The sequence below is a fragment of the Heloderma suspectum genome, chromosome 3, assembly GCF_057233095.1.
Source record: "Heloderma suspectum isolate Gila_16-S chromosome 3, 16-S_ref, whole genome shotgun sequence".
Classification (NCBI taxonomy): domain Eukaryota; kingdom Metazoa; phylum Chordata; class Lepidosauria; order Squamata; family Helodermatidae; genus Heloderma; species Heloderma suspectum.
The window spans coordinates 32,140,001-32,161,405 of record NC_139460.1 but is presented as its reverse complement, the minus strand read 5'-3'; the positions used below and the strand labels follow the sequence as shown (position 1 = coordinate 32,161,405).

At 42.9% G+C, this 21,405-nt stretch overlaps 1 protein-coding gene across 11 annotated transcripts in view; it reads right to left on the bottom strand.

Moving 5' to 3' along the window:
• PARP4 (poly(ADP-ribose) polymerase family member 4) overlaps nucleotides 1-21,405 on the bottom strand; it is a 79,115-nt gene that overhangs the window by 15,923 nt on the left and 41,787 nt on the right. For 7 of the 11 annotated variants that reach the window (XM_084842782.1, XM_084842792.1, XM_084842783.1 and 4 more), the window contains 10 exons: nucleotides 20,885-21,080; nucleotides 20,419-20,489; nucleotides 19,955-20,142; nucleotides 18,777-18,876; nucleotides 15,923-16,093; nucleotides 14,119-14,199; nucleotides 12,861-12,941; nucleotides 11,387-11,482; nucleotides 10,296-10,421; nucleotides 5,392-5,580 (listed from right to left, as the gene is read on the bottom strand). In XM_084842782.1, coding sequence (XP_084698908.1) covers nucleotides 5,392-5,580; nucleotides 10,296-10,421; nucleotides 11,387-11,482; nucleotides 12,861-12,941; nucleotides 14,119-14,199; nucleotides 15,923-16,093; nucleotides 18,777-18,876; nucleotides 19,955-20,142; nucleotides 20,419-20,489; nucleotides 20,885-21,080 — 1,299 coding nt within the window. The remainder of the gene's footprint in view (nucleotides 1-5,391; nucleotides 5,581-10,295; nucleotides 10,422-11,386; nucleotides 11,483-12,860; nucleotides 12,942-14,118; nucleotides 14,200-15,922; nucleotides 16,094-18,776; nucleotides 18,877-19,954; nucleotides 20,143-20,418; nucleotides 20,490-20,884; nucleotides 21,081-21,405) is intronic. The other 4 variants (XM_084842785.1, XM_084842786.1, XM_084842784.1 and 1 more) reach the window with 3 other exon arrangements.

Here is a 21,405-nt window from a genome sequence, read left to right as displayed (position 1 = left end):
CATTACCAGATGGTCAATATCGAAATCAGATTGATTATGTCCTTTGCAGCCAGAGATGGAGAAACTCTATACAATCAGTCAAAACAAGACCTGGAGCTGACTGTGGCTCAGATCATGAGCTGCTTCTTGCAAAATTTCGGCTGAAATTGAAGAACGTAGGGAAAACCACTAAACCATTCAGGTATGACCTCAATCATATCCCTTATGAATATACAGTGGAGGTGAGGAATAGATTTAAGGGATTAGACCTGATAAACAGAGTGCCTGAGGAACTATGGATGGAGGTCCGTAACATTGTTCAGGAGGCAGCAACCCAATCCATCCCAAACAAAAAGAAATGCAAGAAAGCCAAGTGGCTGTCTGATGAGGCTTTACAAGTAGCTGACGAAAGAAGGGAAGCGAAAAGCAAGGGAGAAAGGGGAAGATATATCCAACTGAATGCAGAGTTCCAGAGAATAGCAAGGAGAGACAAGAAGGCCTTCTTAAATGAACAATGCAAAGAAATCGAGGAAAACAACAGAATGGGAAAGACTAGGGATCTTTTCAAGAAAATTGGAGATCTCAAGGGAACGTTTTGTGCAAAGACGGGCATGATAAAGGACCAAGAAGGCAGGGACCTAACAGAAGCTGATGAGATTAAGAAGAGGTGGAAAGAATACACAGAAGAAATATACAGGAAAGATCTTAATGTCCCTGATAGCCATAATAGCGCGCTCACTGAACTTGAGCCGGACATCCTCGAGAGTGAAGTCAAGTGGGCCTTAGGAAGCATTCCTAACAACAAAGCTAGCAGAGATGACAGTATTCCAGCTGAGCTATTTAAAATCCTAAAAGATGATGCTGTTAAAGTGCTGCATTCAATATGCCAACAAATTTGGAACGCTCAACAATGGCCACAAGACTGGAAAAGATCAGTTTACATTCCAATTCCAAAGAAGGGCAACGCCAAAGAGTGTTCAAACTACCGCACAATTGCATTCATTTCACATGCCAGCAAGGTGATGCTCAAAATCCTACAAGCTAGGCTTCAGCAGTATGCGAACCGAGAACTACCGGAAGTACAAGCTCGGTTTCGAAGAGGCAGAAGAACTAGAGATCAAATTGCCAACATTCGCTGGATCATGGAGAAAGTAAGAGAATTCCAGAAAAACATCTATTTCTGCTTCATTGACTACGCTAAAGCCTTTGATTGTGTGGATCACAACAAACTGTGGCAAATTCTTAAAGTGATGGGAGTACCAGACCACCTTACCCGTCTCCTGAGAAACCTGTACGAGGGTCAAGAAGCAACAGTAAGAACCAGACATGGAATAACCGAGTGGTTCAAAATTGGGAAAGGAGTACGACAAGGCTGCATATTGTCACCCTGCTTATTTAACTTATATGCAGAGTACATGATGAGAAACGCCGGGTTAAATGAATCACAGGTCGGAATTAAGATTGCTGGGAGAATTATCAACAACCTCAGATATGCAGACAATACCACCTTAATGGCAGAAAGCAAAGAGGATCTAAAGAGCCTCTTGTTGAGGGTGGAAGAGGAGAGTGCAAAAGCTGGTTTGAAACTCAACATTAAAAAAACTAAATCATGGCATCTGGCCCCATCACTTCCTGGCATATGGAAGGGGAAGAAATGGAAGCAGTGACAGATTTTACTTTCTTGGGCTCCAAGATCACCGCAGACGGTGACTGTAGCCATGAAATTAAAAGACGCTTGCTCCTTGGGAGGAAAGCTATGGCAAACGTAGACAGCATAGTCAGAAGCAGAGACATCACCTTGCCGACAGAGGTTCATATAATCAAAGCTATGGTTTTCCCAGTAGTAATGTATGGCTGTGAGAGCTGGACTATAAGGAAGGCTGAGCGCCGAAGAATTGATGCTTTCGAACTGTGGTGCTGGAGAAGACTCTTACAAGTCCCCTGGACTGCAAGGAGGTCAAATCAGTCCATCCTAAAGGAAATCAACTCTGAGTGCTCATTGGAAGGACAGATCCTGAAGCTGAAGCTCAAATATTTTGGCCACCTAATGCGAAGAGAAAACTCTCTGGAAAAGACCCTGATGCTGGGAAAGACTGAAGGCAAAAGGAGAAGGGGACGGCAGAGGATGAGATGGCTAGATAGCATCACTGATGCAATGAATATGAACTTGAGCACGCTCCGGGAGAGAGCGCAGGACAGGAAGGCCTGGCGTGCTATGATCCATGGGGTCACGAAGAGTCGGACACGACTGAAAGACTGAACAACAACAACAAGAGGAGAGTTGTACAAAACAAGACATCTGTTTTTATGAAGAGTTGTTTGGAGGACGGTAGGATGAGGAGGGATGGTTGCATGGCGAGGAATAGAATTGGTAGGGGGAGAATGTAAGTGCTCAGTGGTGAAAGAAAAGCATTCTGCATATACTCAGAGGCACTCTATGTTTAAGAACATAAGAAGAGCCATGCTGCATCAGAGGTCCATCTAGTCCAGCATTCTGTTCACACAGTGGTCAACCAGATGCCCACGGGAAACCCACAAGCAGGACATGAGTGCAATAGCACCTTCCCACCCATGTTCCCCTGCTGTTAACATTGGTGAAATGTAAATAAATTCTAGTCAATCTAAATTTGCATGTATGTATATCCTTCAGAAACTTTGCAGGTTTCTTGCCTGGGGGACACCTCTAATGACCTGTGCATTTTCATACAAATTTACCCAAAAACTATTGGGAAAGGGGTGAAGGGAAGGTAAAGCAAATCACTCCCTGCTCCAAACTGGAGAATGCCCCTTCCACATGAACTGCTGCACCTATCCTTCTGAAACTTTGCTGGTTTCTTACATAGGGACAACTCTAGGCTGTCTGTAATTTTCAGAACAATGGTCCACAAGGAAAATAGGGAGAGACGTATGTCCTCTTTTGGAGACCTCAAAATGTCAAGGCCACCCTTGCACAAAAACCCTTGTGGCTAGCATTCTGAAATTTGGCAGACATGATCTCCTCTGATGGGGCAATGAATCCTGAAATGTTTATCCAATTCTTCCAAGTAATAAAATGTTATTGGCAGTTCCCTTTAAAAGAAAATCAAAATATAAACCCTGCACCTCTTTTTCTGACATTGGGCAGGTGTAATCCCCTTCTAGGGGGCTACTATGCCTGAAATTATCATCCAGTTCTGACCAAGAGAAAAAAGTTACAGTTTTTTTTTTCTAATTTTTCATGGTAGTCAACAGGAAGCATAAAGATTCATTTTTTCAAAACCTTGAATCAGGTTTGGCGCTGAGCTGAAGTGGACCTACTACAAATTGGCCCGAGTAGAGGCGGGATGTTTTTCAAAATGCTGAATCAGGGTCTGAGTTGAAGGAGGAGGGGGGGTCAGTGCACATTTCTTATGTATGTATGTATGCATGCATGCATTCAATCTATACACACACTCGAGCACACCACATACACACCACACACACACACACATATGTGCTTATACGCATGTAAATTTATGTTATGGGCCTATGCTCCTGACCATGCTTGTTTCATTTGTTCAATAAAATCTTTAATTGCAATTTTTAAAAAATGGTGGTTTGCTGCTGAAATTCAGTAGCAAACAATTACGAAGACTCAAAAGTGCCCAATTTAACTTGTTTTCAAGCAAAAGATGCCCCTTTTGAGTCTCCATAGTTGTTTGCTGCCAAATTTCAGTGACAAACGGCTGAACATTTTGCCACTGCCATAGCAGGAGTGCCATCCCCAGGGGCGTCCAGAGACTGGAAATTGGTCCCTGGACTACTTGAAGTTGCCCACCTGATTTATTTTCTCTCAGATCAGGCCCAAAGATGTTTTATTGACATAATGCTGGTGCCACATTGAACAAGAACAAAGAGTTGCAAGGAGGAGTACAGTTGCAGGAGAACTGATTCAAATTGCTGGAGAATATTGCTGAATAAGTTACTTCTGAATAAACATTACAGAAGGATCTTGGCCATAGGGATGGGTACTGTGGATAATGTATCACCAGTATATTGGAATACAGGGTATAATTTCAGCTGCTGTCCCTCCACCCTTGGGATCAAAACATGGGTCAGTTACATCTGAAAGGACACTGCCTGCTGGCTAACACTGAAGTTCAAGCAAGCGGGGGTGGGGGGGAGAAATGATGTCATGGGAGAAGATGGTGGAATAAAGATCTGCTACACCAGCCACTTAAAATATAAAGATCCTCTAAGCAAAATCAAGTGAAGTTGCCAATTTGTGACAGGAATGTCAGGGTACTGCCAGCTCCAAAGACAGGCACCTAGAGGCATTTTTCAGCCCCAAATTAGGACCAGAGGAAACCCTAAAATGAGCGGAAATGTCAATTTCTCAATTGGGACAGGGCCCTTATGCGAGCTCTGCCAGGCTGCCTTATTCCAGAAAAGAGCATTTTTGCTCTTTTCTGGTTTTCCCAGAAGCACTAAATCTTCATTCTGCAAGTGGTGGGCGCCACTTGTGGACAGGAATTGGTGGGGCATAAGAGAATTGGTGGAGGTGTAAGTTCTCTGTTGGATTCTGCCCCAAAGGAAGTAGTTCTTCACACAGTGCACAGTTAAACTATGGAATTCACTGCCACAAGATCTGATGATGGCCGCCATCTTGGATGTTTTTAAAGAGATTGAAACAAAGTCATGGAGGATAAGGCTGCCAGTGGCTACAAGCTGCGATGGATCTCTATTAACCCCAGGTTCAGAGGTAGTATGTCTCTGAATACCAGTTGCTGCGGGACATGAGTGGGAGGGTGCTACTGCATTCATATCCTACTTATGGGTTTCCCACAGGCAGCTGGTTGGGTACTGTGTGAACAGACTGCTGGACTAGATGGACTTTGGTCTGATCCAGCATGGCTCTTCTTGCATTCTTATGTGTTCTTAGAGTCAATGGTGAAGGTGGTCCTGGACTGTTATAGCCATGGCCAGCATAGAAGCCTGAAAACCCTGCAGTGGCCATTATACATAGCCATTTCTGGCAAGTATGTTATTACTATCCCAGCTGCAATTAATTTTAGCTAGGAGCAATGGCTGAAGGGCCAAAAAGAATTACTCACTCCTGCATAAGCCAAGACACAGGCAAATGGATTCTTAACCCCTCCCTCATTTGCGAATAGCAATGGGGGGGGGGGCAAGTTCTACCATTATGCAATCTCAGTTGCTAGAGCTTCTATTCCCATTCACGTGGTGGGAGAAGTTAATACCAAATGCTGAATACTAGCTGCTAATACTGAACTCCAGCTACCAGAACAAACAACAAAAGAGGGCCACTGCCTTCATCTCCTGCTCCCAGAGGCCTCCTGATTGGGAAACAGGATGCTGGATTAGATGGGCCCCTGGTCTGATTCAGCAACACATTTCTTATATTCTTATGCTCAGGGGGAAAGTGTCTCCTACCTGCTTAAGAGGTGCTGCTGAAAAAGGTGTAGATTTTCTAATGAAACAAGGTGCAACTTCAGTTTTTCGCGGAGGCAACACGTCAGATTTTGTCTTGTGATGATGAGGTTTAGAGAAGCGGTCTGATGTCAGCTCCTCCAATGCTTCGGGTAAAAAGGTTCCAACCCAGTCAGCTGAACTAATGACTACCTGCAGGCAGAAGGAATGGGTTCACTCTGATGTCAGAAAAATCCTTACAGCTGCCCATGATTGCTGCTGCTGGGGTGGACAGACTACTGAGCGCGACCATTCACAAGAGGGCTTAAGAACACCAGTACTAGATGTAAGTGGGGAAGAAGAGATAAGTGGCAAAGAAAAACACACCCAGCCACTGTGTTCACAGGACTGTAGCCAGAGTTCAGAGGGAGGCCAGCTGCTAACCAGTGCTAGATTCAGATTTTGGAGGGCCCTTGGGCAAGACACCCTCAATGGGCCCCCTCTCTCAGGGAGTCTCCCTTCTCACTGCCATTGTCACCAGCTGCTCTTGCTCCTTTAATCATTGCTACCACTTGTTTGCTTGATAGGCAGGTAACCAGTGAGCAAGTAAGCAGTGGCATCTTCTGCTCCTCCTCACTACCAACATTGCCTAGGCCAGAGAAAGAGGCAGTTGAACTACAAGCAGGTTGCAATGGTGAATGGGTGGAACAAATCCAAGGGGCTCTTGTCAATGGGACACTGCTGGGCTGTGGGCCCTCCACAGGCACCCAACCATGCCTACCCTTGATGTAGGCCCTGGTACTAACCTTCTCAGGGATATTCTTGGAACATCCCTAAATTTTTACCTTTGAAGCCTGAGCTTCACCCTCTCAGTCACACCCCGGTGCTATTGGCAAGTATAGAGACTCTCAAGCCTGCCGATATCCTTGGTCTCGGCAATTCATTGCTGGGAAAGCCATGCAGTCTGCCCAATTCCAAGGTCCTTGCCTGTGCCCACAACCCTGAAGGCACAGTGTCTTCTGACTGTGAGCTGCTCCCTACGGTATCAGGCAGAGGCATTTCCCAATCCTACTACACAAAGTCCTTGTCAAGGTAGATGCCAGGGATTGAAACCAAGACCTTTTTGCATGCAAAGGCTGTGCTCTACCACTGAGCTGGGCACCATTTAATTTTTTTTGATCAAAATAACCTTTCTTCTTCTTTTTGTTCACTGCTCTCGCTGTGCAAGAGCCTTGGAGCAGCTGCCTCCCACCACGAGGCAGGAAGTCAAACTGGCAAGCTGGGGGAGGCCCTGCCTCTTCCGGAAGTTCAAGTTGGAGACTGCCTTCCCGGGCCTGGATGCAGGGCCTTCCCATACTGGCTGGCCTCCTGCACTTAGTGGGAGAACCTTTAATGTTTACTGTCACCAGGCAGCAGCAAAGGGAGAGGGGAAGCGAGGCCATTCCATCAGCTCTGCTGTAAGACCAGCTTCATCAGGTTCCTCCTCTCCCTGGACTGTTTCCATTCCAGATGGTCATTATAAGTACTTTTATTTCTTTAAGAATTGGTGCCTAAGCTTGCTTTTTTCATTTGCCCTCCCCATTTCTTTTTCCTTTTGTGTTGTGTCTTTAAAATCTTAAGCTTATGGGCAGGGACTGTCTTGTTTTACTGACTGTACATAAGCCACTCTGGCAGCCTGTTCCAATGAAATGCTTTACAATCTGGTGCCCTCCAGATGTTTTAGATTACAACTCGCATAAGCCATAGCCAGCATGGCCAATGGTCAGGGATTATGGGAATTGTAGTCCAAAAACATCTGGAGGGCACCATATTGATCATCCCTGCTTAAATAACAGCATAAACAGGCTACCTGTATTTAGTTGCATTGCACTGATTTAGAATTCCATCCCCATATCTAAAGGAACCTTTATTTCCTGCTATCTCAGCCCAATATTTAGCCACAGGCCTTTATGTTCACACACTTATGTAAACACTCTGTACCATTCACATATACTTCATGCACAGGATCATGTTTGCCTCTTTATCCTCAACACAATTGTTCATACATTCCAAGGCAAGACAGCTGAAGTTTCTGATCTGCCCCCCTGCCTAGAATCAGGATTGGTCATTGCTGATTAGCAATTTGCTACTGCAACTGAACAACAATAATGAGGATATATACCATCAACAAAACAACAAGCATATCAAAACACAGTGCCAGTTAGTTTCAATGCCATATTGACAATTTAGAGTATTCGTTTTCACAAAAGGAGATCTAACATTGTTTGCCATATGAACACAAGTCTGCAACATTGTATCAAATATAATTTGAAGTTGTTTCAGCCACATGGTATAATTATTATTACCATGTGGATGAAACCATTTTAAATAACTATATATTATATAGTATTACAAAGGACATGAGAAATAAATAGGATGAAATCCAACAGTATCCATCTGCCAATGGGGCAGACACAGTTGGTGGAAAGGGCCGAGGAACCTTCTTGAACAGATTTAGGGGGCGGAGGCAGGAGAGGGAGAGGAAATCCATTCATGTAACACTAGATTTTGCCCATAAATACAAACGACACATGCTATGTCTCCCCTCCCTGCCACCACCCAATACTAAATACTTTTGAAATTACAAATTTAAGATCAAATCACCTCCACACAACACTCAGCACCGCTTAAAAAAAGCACGTGCAATACTTTGCCAATTCTTTTACAAATGCAGCTATAGTCTTGGTAATAGACTGGTCAATATCCTCCAACAAAAAACAGCTTGTATAAGGAGAGTTCGTGTTTTAATTGTATAGACTGCACTTTAACAGGGGAAGTGTCCTGAGTTTCCCTAGAACCAATTAAAAGGAGGGAGGTGGGCTGGGAAAACTTGGAGCGCTGTTTTTCCAAAAAGATAGAAGAAGTGGTGGGAATATGCAGGAGGGTTACGAGTGGAAGACACCGTTGTCTGGACCCTCTGTAAACATCTGGGAATATGGCAAGGTGATGGCACAATAAATGCCTCATCTGGAAGCACCCCCTAGTTCAGAGGTCCCCAAGCTTTTTGGTCCTGTGGGCACATTTGGGAATTTGAAAAACTGCTCTGGGCACCACCACAAAATGGGTCCCTGTCCCTGGATAATTAAAAGTGAGCTAAGGAGGAGGGGGAAAGAATGAGGCTTGAGGCTGGGAGGGGGAAATAGCAAAGCAAAGGGGTAGAGGGGAAAGAAAGAGCAAGGCTAGAGGCTAGAATGGGAGAGAGAAAGAAGACTGCCCTAACTTTTTCCAAGGTTTTTCTTAAAACAATTTTTTGAAGGGGGCAGGGAGGGGAGAGCTTTGTGGGCACTGATGAAGGTCCCCACAGGCACCATGGTACCCACAGGTGCCACATTGGAGACCCCTACCCTAGTTCCTTTCCTTTCTTTTGCTCTCCCTTCCTTCTTCCATTCACTCGTTTCTACTTCTACTTCACTCGTTGCCCTCCAAAGCTGTCCTTATTAATGCTTTTTGAGACACAAAGTTTGATAGATACCAAGGGCTTCTCCACACAGGGCTTTTATCCTGCGACTGAAATTGGTTGTTCATGGAAGTTTGTGGGTCCTATACATGACATAGTCAAGCTTCAGGGCCTCTCCCATGCTTTCTGACCTTTATCTTGGTTTTTTGATAAAGATAATGACCTATTTAAATACAGTGAGTTGAATTTCTCTGTAAAAAGAGGAAGTGGTACTATAACACAGCACCATCTAGTGGCTGTATAATGAAACATATAGAGCTTAGAATCATAGAATAGCAGGGTTGGAAGGGGCCTAGAAGACCATCAAGTCCAACCCCCTGCTCAATGCAGAAATCTAAGTCAAAGCATCCCTGACAGATGGCTGTCCAGCTTCATCTTGAATGACTCCAGCGTGGGAGAGTACACTACCTCCCCAGGTAATTGGTTCCATTGTCGTATTGCTCTAACAGTCAGGAAGTTTTTCTGGATGTTCAGATGGAATCTGGCTTCCTGTCACTTGAGCCCATTATTCCATGTCCTGCATTCTGGGATGATTGAGACGAGATCCTGGCCTTCCTCTCTGTGACAACCTTTCAAGGACTTGAAGAGCGCTATCATATCTGCCCTCAATCTTCTCAAGGTTAAACATGCCCAGTTCTTTCAGTCTCTCCTCATTGGGCTTTGTTTCCAGTCCCCTGATCATCTTTGTTGCCCTCCTCTGAACCCTCTCCAGTTTGTCTGCATCCTTCTTAAAGTGTGGTGCCCAGAATTGGACACAGTACTCCAGATGAAGCCTAACCAGTGCTGAGTAGAGGGGAACTAGTACTTCACGTGATTTGGAAGCTATACTTCTGTTAATGCAGCCCAAAATAGCATTTGCCTTTTTTGCAGCCACATCACATTGTTGGCTCATATTCAGCTTGTGATCGACAACAATTCCAAGATCCTTCTCGCTTGTAGTATTGTTGAGTCAAGTATCGCCCATTTTGTAACTGTGCATTTGGTTTCTTTTTCCTAGGTGTAGAACTTGGCATTTATCCCTATTAAATGTCATTCTGTTGTTTTCTGCCCAGCACTCCATCCTATCAAGATCACTTTGAATTCTATTTTGTTTTCCAGGGTATTAGCTATCCCCCCCAATTTTGTGTCATCTGCAAATGATGCGTGCAGATAAAGGAACATCCCGGGGAAAAAAGGAGTGCGTGAAAAGGGGCAAGCTTAATCCCACAAAGAATATGGAAGCAGAATCCCTGGTAAAGTTATGGGATAAAAAGCATCTGCGTAGAGAAGCTCCTAGTAAGAGTGGCTGTCCACCAACAGGTATGCCACTGCAGTTAACTGCCACCCTCATTTTTACATTATAAATATTATTTAGGAAAGCATGCAACTGCCCTATACTGTAACCACATAATACCGAAAAAAAAATCAATGAGCACAGGCTGTGGACATTTACATTGGTCGGGTATAAAGCTCCTTGTCTTGTTGGTAGATATTGCATGTAGGGTAAGATGTCTACATCCTCCTTGGCTACAAGTTCCAAAAAATTCGAAGTATCAGCACACTGGTCTTCATTTGCATCCTGAATGAAAAGGGTCACAAAATTACAATACAGGAAATATGCACAGTTTCATATTCAAAAACAAGGTCATAAATTATATCACAGAACGCGTGCATGCCTCAAGATACAAGCATGGACACTGGAATTCATCTGAAAGAAAGAAAAGCACACCCCGAGAAACAACCTCCTTCCACCAAACAGTAGAAACATTACGCTGAATCAGCCTGGCTGTGTTTTCTGTAACGGTACGCCTGCATGGTATGTACAGCCTTCCCCAAGCTGGATGTGTTGGACTACAACCCCCATCACCCTGGCCAGGAATAACATAGGTTGTAGTCCAACACATCTTGGGGAAGGCTGGTCTAGTATATTGGCTGTGACACTTGGGATATATGTGTATATATTTTTGGCTAAAATATGCATCAGATTTTATTAGTCCTGTGCTATTTATTTAGTACTCTGCCTTTCAACCAAAAAATGGCAATCAAGTCAGCTTTGGTATATTGTTTAGGAATTGTAGATTCCTAAACAAATTCTTAAATTGTAGATTACAGATACATTGTATATTACTGACATATTGCTTGTGAATTCTGCATTTTTAATTAACTAAATTCGTAGTCTGAATTCCCCACAAAGATATGCCTACATCCCTGTCACAATTACTTTGCAAAGGAACAGTTATGGAAAAACATGTTCCTAATAAAACTTAAAAGGGAAAAAATTGCTTCCCATAAGGGAAGCACAGTTTTACTGGTTCTCCGGGGAGCACCAAATCCAGGAAGAGGTATTTTGGATCAGAAAACACATCACAGGCTGTCAGATCACTGGTCTGCTGTGCATAGCATCTAGTATACCTTTGGTGTTTAATATTAAAAAGCGCAGCCATTAATATTAGGTCAATAACAGCACTGATAAAAAAATGAACTGTGGATGAAGAGATTAAGTAACAGCTAGTGTGTACAGAATAGTTTAGTGAATACACATACCCTCTTCTCAATTGCCACAAAACTTGTAAACTGGGTTACAATGGAGTTCTCCTGGCTGAGTTCAATGATAAAGGATTTCAACAGCTGTTTCTTCACCTAAATAGTTAAGACACAGACAAACTGTAAGTGTGCTCTTCCTTGTCCTGCCCATGACTCCACCCCATTTCAGTTGTTCTGCTAGAGCAGTCTTTCTCAACCTGGCGCCCTCCAGATATGTTGTACTGCAACTCCCATAATTCCCAGCCAGCATGGCCAATAGCTGGGAATTATGGGAATTGCAGTCCAACACATCTGGAGAGTGTCAGGTTGGGGAATGTGTGCTACAGTATCTTCACCAGTGATAATATGGCATTCTGCCGATGTATCAGGGCTTCCACTGAATCCGAGTTTAGACCTTTAGCTGGTGCATCTTCAGTTCAGGATTGTGTCATAGGGATTTTCTAAATGAAGCTGTTAATCCGCTACATCTACTTTCAGTTTTGTTGCAGAAATGAAATCAGAGCACTACAGGAGTGTTTCCTGCTTTTCTGCTACATAATCTCTAGGTGGCACTATGGTATAGCAGAATAGCAGAAATACACAAGAAAAAATCAACCTTTCTTTCCCCAATCAGAAATAATACCCATTTCCCTTGCTCTAAAAAATCTTGAGGAAAAGGTTTACAAACAAGCAAAACTGGAGGGTCACAATGTTGTCTAAAGAACTCGTAAACAGCCATGAGTGGAGAATGATGAGTGCACAGAAAATACTTCATGTATAAAAAGGTCTTAGTGAGTTATTGAGGGGAAGTAAAATACCCAGACACAAATAAAATAAAATTTGTATTTTATTTATACAAATAAAATTTGGCCCAATGACATTGAATACTACCAGTTCACACAATGGATAGGAAGCAGAGAAGTTTGTATTACTCAGATTGGCAGGCTACAGTTTGGAAAATGGGCATCTTAGCTCAATCAAGATGCAAACAAAAAACTTGGTTGAAGTAATCCAGAAGGAGCTTGCGTGTTCTGAGGAACATCTGCCTCAATATGAGAACCATAGTCCTACATCTATTACTTAATTCAAATAAATTAAATATAAAGTAGATATATTTGCACATGAATGAAATAACATGACTGGGACATGCTGGGATTCCTACGGCAGCCATTATGTGAGTAGTCACATCATCTGTGGGAGCCATTTTGTGGTGGTACCCACAGCAGTTTCTCGAATTCCAAATGTGACCACGCGACCAAAAAGGTTGGGGACCCCGCTGTAGCAGTTGCATCAGCAGAGGGTTGGACTAGATTCCCTTAAAAGTCCCTTCCATCTCTATGATTCTATGTCTATTCAGATGTAAGCTCCATTAAGTGTGTATAGGATTGCAGTCTTAACTTCACACAAGGACTTTTATGAGCAGGTGATAGCCCTAATTAACACTGCTGACCAATACAGTGTGGCATGGTTTTGATTTTTTCCCTTAGCAACATACCTCATGTTGTGTTTCATTCTCATCAAGAATTCCTTGTTCATAATCCCTAATGAAGGCTCTTGCTGCAAGTTTGTGGAGCATCTATATATGTGGGAAAGAACAGGGAGGAGAGAAAAGGAAGCCTGAACAGCAATATTAGAACAAGTATTTTTAAAAATACAGTTTTGTGTACTAGATCTTATGAAAGTTAAAGAGAAGTTACTGTTATCTTTAAAAATTAATACAAAAACAGCCATAGAGAGGCCCAATCAGGATTGTGACTGTGGTGTGCAAGAAGGGGTTGGTGTGTTTTTTTTAACCCTTTCTCCCTATCTCATGGTCCTGAGAAAAACTGCCTTTGAGTGCTAACAGCAGCTTGCCTCCTGGAGCAAATACCATCTTTGGGGAGGGTGATCCCCTACCCCTCACCCCAGTGCCACTGCAAAGGGTTAATTCCACCTCCCCGCAATCCTGATTACACTTATACCGTTCCTGCAGTTTTAAAAGCAATTATACTTTTAGGGCCCAATCCTATGCATCTTTAGACAGAAAAAAGTCCTACAGCTCCCCAGTATCCCTCAGCCAGCCAGCCGTGAGACTTTTTAAAAATCTAAACATGCATAGGATTGCGCCCTTAACATGTAGTTTGGCCCTATGGACCCAACACTTTATTACGCAGTAGCACAATGTGCATCAAGGTGTGGACAGCAGGGGAAGGGGAGGCCCTTACGATGCCAGGCTCCTGTTTCCACTCCTCTCTTGTTCTACAGAGTCCCTGTGACCTGGGGACCTTTCAACCACTGAACTAATGAAAGCATGCAGAAGCAACACAGCTGTTTCGGCAGAAGCGGGGGATAAGTGTGTTTTTTGGTCACAGAAGGCAACATTTCTTGGTCACACGCAGCTTTCCCCAACCGCCACTGCCCCATCCCAGAACACTGGAGGTGTCAGGGACCTCAGAGGAAGAAAAATGTAATGGTTTTAATACTGTGCACACATTTGTGCATGCATACTCATGAGAATCGATCAGCAGGTGGACCAGCATTCACCATGTGACCCAGTGCTCACACGTCTGCTATGCACAGCACAGTCCTGTGCATGTTTACTCGCAACTGAGTCCAGATGTGTACTCCTTTGAAAATGCATTTAGGGCTGCATCCTAAATACAGTCCCACCCATCAAGAGGGTAGGGCTTCTATGAGCCTGCCCTGTTTTTGATTTAGATTATGTGAAAAGCACTAGGCAGTTGCACTGCATGTGTAGTTATGGCTGAACTCACTGTTCCCGTTGTCTTCTGCAATTCAGTTGTAGACACCACTGTCTGCAGTTCAAGGTTATCTACTAGTGCATTTAAAGTGGCCTTAAAGAACAAAAACAAAATAACATTCTAATTTATGAAGTTGCATTTCTCTGCTACCACTTATAATACAATACATTTTTTTCATTTAGGTGGCATACATATGGCATATTTTGTTCAGTATCTTTTGCTTAACATAAAGTGAACTGCTTCTGTCCACATGGTGCATGAGATATTTATTTATTCATTAAATATATTTTTAGACTGGTCTTCATCCTCATGGAGTTGGTGGTCACTAAAATGGACGTATTTGTCATATTTACTGTTACTATCATACCATTATAATAGTATAATACTGATCCACATTATTAGCTAATTCATTTTTACTTCAGTGGAAAGGGACATTTGCTGTGGGCTTAATTCAGATGTTACACCAAACAACTGTTAACTATTTGCATGACACGACAAACCACAATGGGTTTAACCCATGGTGAGGGTGCAGCACATGTGTGTTAAGTGCGGCCGCCATTTTGAATATACAAACCCCACTAAGGGGTTATGTTGTGTGAACCCGGTGAGCATGGGTTATGTGATGATTAAACAACCCTATATACTCCATGGCCTGTTTTAGGGTTATGTGAGAGTTGTTTAACACTCACATAATCCACTCTTGCCGGGTTCGCATGACACAATCCCCTGAGCGAGGGGTGGATATACAACATGGTGCCTGGAGTCACCCGCAGCTCATCGTGGATTGAATAACCCACAACGAGCCATGGCATGTCATCTGAACCCAGTCAACGTCTACATTGGCCTACTACCATGGTTTGTGATTAGCTGGCAAACCAACACAAGAAGCTACGGTTTACAAACCATGGTTTACAAACCACGCTTTGTGCTATCTTTCCCAAGAAACATAATACCCACTGAGTTCAGGTCTATTTTCCCTTGTCAACATAATCATTCACACTTTAGACAGGGATGGGATTCTTGGGTTGGAACTGGGAACTGTGCCAGCCATACCCTTGTTTCTTGGGGAAGCTGTAGGTTATGGACCTGGTGGAGCCATGAACAGCACCCCTAGAGGCAAATCCACTCCAACAGTGATCAATGATTTGATGAACATTTGGAGCAAAGATCCAGGAAGAAGGGCCAGCAGGATTTACTATCCTGCTTGTTCATCTTCCTTGAAAAGTCCACATGAGTTTTCTCACTCTTGCTTAAAAACTTATTATTCCATAGGAATTCATTCATTACATTTCTATACCACCCAATAGCCAAAACTCACTGGGCAGTTTACAGAGATTAAAAACCTTAACAATACAATACTGTACATAACATAAAAACAGTTTACATACAAATATATAAACAGACAGCAGACATACATACACATACAATATCCAAACAATTTTAACAATCAACAGTAAGAAATCCAATGACCTGATTAAGAAACCTTATATGCTGCCAAATGCCTGAGAGTAGAGGAAGGCCTTAACCTGGTGCCAAAAAGATAACAATGCTTGTGCCAGGCGGACCTCACTGGGGAGTTCATTCCCTAATAGGGGGGCCACCACCAAGAAGGCCCTTTCCCTTGTTGCCACCTTCCAAGCCTTCCTCAGAGAGGCGCCTGGAGGAGAGCCTTAGATGATGAGTGTAGTGTACAGGTAGGTTCATGCCAAGAATAATTCCAAAGCACTCAAATGAAAGAAAGGTAATATGTAATTGCTGGCACTATATGAGACCTTGACATGTGGGAGAGGACAGGCATCTTTGCAGTGGTTATTACCTGAGTACATTGGGAGATAAATCCATAGATTAGAAGACGCTCATGATTAAACAGAGACTGTATCTGAGCAGGCGCATACTGTGGCTCGGATGTGTATGCATGACACTGTTGCCATTTAATGGAAATGGCACTGCATCCTGGGGAAAACATTCTAGTTGTCTGACTTTTTACCTGGATGCAGAGATGGAAACAGAAAATTAACATTTGTCCCTTTTTGAAGTCACGTTACATAGGGCAAAAAGTATACATCAGAACTATACAAGTGTTTCTCAGTTCTTTTTTGTAGGATACTTCATTAAGGAGTTTTTACCACTGCCCTTTCCTTAAACAACTTTTACATAGCCTTGAGCTTGGGAGGTGCAATTCCAATCAATTCAAATGAACAATGACTTTTCTATGCTTAACACACCAAACTACTACTGTGATGGAGACTGCAAAAAAAATTGTTCTTTAGTTAATATATGTTAATATACAGCGGTATTAACAAATCCTTCAGTATGAGGATAGAGGGTCTTCAAAGAGAAGGGAGTAGGCAATGGAAGGCATAGCACCTGCTGCTCTTAGTATTCTATCTAGGGTAGGTCTGGGGAACCCCTCCAGATGTTGTTGGACTTCACCTCCCATCAGCCAAAGCCAGCCTGGCCAAAGGTCAGGGATGAGGGAAGTTGGAAGCCAACAACACATCTGGAGGGCCACAGATTCCCCACACTTGATCTAGGGCAAGGTTTGGAGTGGACACTGGCCTCACTCGCACCCCTGCCTCCACTTGCTACACCAAAGGTGGAAGGCACCAATGAACCAGGAATATCCACTTGAACATGGGATCTCTCTGCCTTGTAAGGTAGAAAGAACCCTGTTCAGCCTGGGTAGAATCGTGGAGATGTATTGTCTGAACAGGCCACAACGCACTGAAATGGAAGAGGCCAAAAGGTTGGAAATGCAATCTGCACTGATGCAATTAATCATATTAAGGAAGAAGCCATAGCTCAGTAGGCAGAGCATGTGCTTTGTGTGCAGAAGACCACAGGTTCAATCCCTGGTACCTCCAGTTAAAAAATGGATTTCAAATAGCAGGGTTGAGGACGACACCTCTCTGCTGAGACCCTGAGCAGCTGCCCATCAGAGTAGACCACCAGTAGACCTAGTGTCCTCCAGATTGTGATGGGCTACAAATCCTAGCATCCACAAGCCAGTTGTGCTAGAGAGCATCAGGCTGGGGAAGGCTGAAGTAGACCATACTGCGCTAGATGGATCCATGATCTGATTTAGGACAAGGCAGCTTAATTCGTATAAATAAGTTTCAGCTCCCTGTCCCCTGTTGTTACACAAGGAAAGACAATAGTAGTTAAGAGTTTTATGTCACATGGGCAGTTAGGCCATCATGTGCCCAATACATAGTTCAAAAAGAACATACCAATTGGAGAACATGCCAATAAGGGCTCAACAATTAAGATGGGCAGCCGATGGGAAGGAGAAAGAAAAAATTGAGGAGAGGTTTCAGATAATATCAAGGAGAAAGCTGAAGACAGCAGCATTGTATTCTAGAAGCCAGCCAAGAAGGTGGTTCAAAGGCTTCTTCCTCATCTGATACTATGGCTGCAATCCTATGCACATTTATGTGGGAATAAAAATTCTATGGAACTCAATGTATATCAGTTGCTAGGGAACACAAGGAGGAGGGTACTATTGTACTCATGTCCTACTTGGGGGTTTCCAACAGGCATCTGGTTGGCACTATGGGCTGATCCAGTAGGGCTCTTCTTATGTTCAGTGGGACTTAGGAAAAAGGAAAGGTTCCTCTTGTGCAAGCACCGAGTCATTACTGACCCCTAGAGGGACGCCATTTTTCCTCAGCATTTTCCTGGCAGACTGTATAGTGGGGTGGTTTGCTATTGCTTTCCCCAGTCCTAACTACCTTTCCCCCAGCAAGCTGGGTACTCATTTTACCGACCTCAGAAGGATGGAGGGCTGAGTTGACCTGAGCCGGCTACCTGAAAACCAGCTTCCACTGGGATCGAACTCAGGTCGTGGGGAAGAGTTTTGGTTGCATTACAGCCGCCTTACCACTCTGCGCCACACGGGGCTCTCAGTGGGACTTAACTTTAATGTAAACATGCAAAGGGGCAGGCTATATGAATGCCTTCTTGGCTCCAACTAGGTGCAGGGTTGTTGTTTTTGTAATTGTGTAAATAAATAATGTGGCATTATCTGTGGAAGATAATGTGGCACAATTTTTGTAATTGTAGAAATAATGTGACTACCCATTTTTAATTCAAATTGTGGCTCTTTAAGAGCTTATGTCATTGGAATGAGCTGGTGGAACTGTTCAGTCTAAACTACCTTCACCAGTACAGCTTCTCCTCCCACAGTAAAAAGCAGTGGGCATTTTCCGTTAGCTCTGCTGACTTGTCATTTTCTGGAAGCCGTAGTTTCAATTAGTTTCCTGGGCTGCACTAGCCAGCGCTAGCCTCCTGTTGCACTACCAGTTGTTCCTGGTAGCGCAGTGGAAGCATTGGACACCGCCCAGTATTTCTAAGTAGTTCACAGAAGAAACGTCTGAAGTACTGTATTGCAGGTTGAGTCAGTTGTGTACCACAAACACAGGAACATCAATGTCTCATCTGAGCACAAGGTGCCCTCTATGACACTGTCTTTCTCTTTCCCATAGGGAGCAGCTGCCCTCCTCTCAAGCCATGATATTAGCATCAAAGTAAGAAAAAATAAATAAAATCAAAGTCAAAGAAAAAAAATGAAAGCCCCAAATCTTCCCCAGAGACAGGCCTCTTTCAAAGCAGTGTCACAAAAACAGCTGACTTCTCTGACACCATAGAAAATAATTAAAAAATATACTTGCCTTTCTCTCCCAGTTATACTTTGATTTTACATCAAAATATTCAAAGGCACCAGCTCCGCGCTGGGATAAAGATCTCAGCATGTGACGATTCGCTGTGGGGCTGATACAATTTGTAAAGATTTACAGTTTTTTAGAAGCTGCAGCAGAGAATCAACCTGACCAGACAAAAATTAATATTTTGTCTGGCATATCCTGTATATACTTCAATTAGGCCACATATCTAGTAAAGGAAGACAAGCAAAACTAGCAAAGACATTTGAGAGGGCCTGCAGCCTAGTAGGGGTTGAGCACATGCTTTGCATTTCTATTTATTTTATAAAATACTTTTATAAAGTGCTATCTATCTATCTAAGTACATGTATAAAGATCACAGGTTCAATTGCCTGCATCTCCAGTTAAAAAGATCTTGAGTAGAAGGCAGGAAAAGACCTGGAGAATTGCTGCCAGTCAGAATGGACAACAGTGCACTAGTCTATTTTTACACTATATATAAAAAATAGCATCCTATTTTTTTTACTGAATTTTTCAAAATAACAATGAATAGTACCAAATTTAAGTACACCACATGTAAGTCAATTTCTTTACAGTCTTTCTGATCGTTCAGGATTGTTCAGGATCTCCATTTGATACAAACAAGACTTTCTGATAATTAGGATGTTCACTCATTTTAGGTTGATCACTCATCATCCCAATAGACCACGCCATAGCAGTCCATGTGTCTTAGGAGGTTCTCATGTATGCTTCTCAGTATTTGCAAATTCAATAAATGGATACTATATTCCATAAAAAGTGTCAATTTCTACTTGGTCTCTTTGTACCTGAAGATGTTTAGTGGGTTTCTCCATTAGAGCACGGTCCCAAATTTTCTATTTCCATGACGAAATATATTAAAGTCATTTGCTTACAGTGTAGTCTATTCCCTTTATCTTAACACTTTAAAAAACAGCTTCATAATCCCTGATCATTGTACATTATACAATACAGGGTAAGGGTACAAGATCAGGTTTTAAAAAAAAGAAACGATAAAAAATAAAATCCGAGAACTGATAACTGGCTGTCTTGCAGTGGTGCCCCAAATCTACCACCTGAGGCAAATGTTGACCCTAAAGTTTGGCATGTTAAATACGCTTTGTAATTCCCCCTGAACAGAATACAAGTTTCATTCCATTTGCACTTACCCAATTCCACATGTGAATATTCTAGTGTTCTGTGCATTTTGCTTCACAATCTGCAAAGTCATGCCTTCATTCTGAATATGTCCATCAGATATAAGCAGAATGTTGCGCTTGCCTTGAGAAGGGTATAGCAAACTCAGGTAACGCAAAGTCTTCCATAAATCTGAGTTTCCCATTGTAGCTGTAGCAGACTAAGAGGGGAAAAGGTTAACAATAAAGGGTAGTTTTAGATTAAGCACTATTATCTAGTTTTTAACCAACTAGTGATTAGGTGTGGGTGTGTATGATGAGACCAAGAGAGGGACAGATACAGTTTGGCCCTCTGGCCTCACTAGCTGGATGAAATTAAGCACAGCTGGACTGGATACCATGCTTTAAAAGAAACAAAAGGAAATCTTGCTATACTTTATACTATTTGGCATACTGCAAAAGACTTGCGGGCACACAGAATAAAAACATCCACATACCATAATAAATTCCTTCAGAGCTGTGAAATCCATTGTGTAATCGTTAGGACTGGGACGAAATTCTTCAAAATCTGTACCATTAAAAAAATCTCTCTTACACAAAGCGCTATACTTTTTCAAGGAATGGCAACATTATATTAATCAGGGTAGCAAGATTTACAGCACAATCCTATACATGTCTACTCAGAAGTAAGTCCTATTGGGTTAAATAGCGCTTACTCCTAGGTAATTGGGAAATTCATCAACAACATTTTAGTTAGGACTACCCCATGATGAAAGAAATCATGAGTTTTAGATAATACATTTAATTCACATAAATATGCATAAAACCAATGGATTAGCCCGATGCTTTAGAACAATCCAGTAAGGAACCCCAAACCACCCACTACAGGTAGACTGGGCAGACCCCTTAGAAATCTACTAAGAGAAACATAGGAAAAGGCACAAAAGAAAAAAGATGTCTTACTCGTGCCAAATTTGATAACACTTAGTCTTGTTGTAAATTGGCATGACTCCAGAGCACATAGTGCAATCTGCTTAGCTTGCTGGATTTCTGAACCTGCCATGGAACTGGAGCAATCTAAACAGATAATAGTTTCACCACAGATGCTTAGAGGGTCAAATGATGCTTCAAACTCTGGTTGAAAGACAAGCATGCATGCCTAAAAGAAAGAAGATGGATAACATCAATGAAGCAGACAATCTTAGGTTACCTAAGATCTGTGCCAGGCAGATGACCACAATGATGGAAGAGAGGGGAGAGACACGGCCAGCAGGAGAGGGCAATGACTTTGGGTATTTGCTGGGGTCCAGAGAATGGAAAAGGTCCTGCAAGTCTTTTCTGTGTGCCAAGAGTACTACCAATTCTAACACACTGAGAACTGGACGGGATGGGGGGTTGCACATAGTGTAGACCAGTTGTCAGGAAGGGGCCTTTAGAGGACATCACACGAGAGGGTGGATGAGTGGGCACTGGACCACGTATTG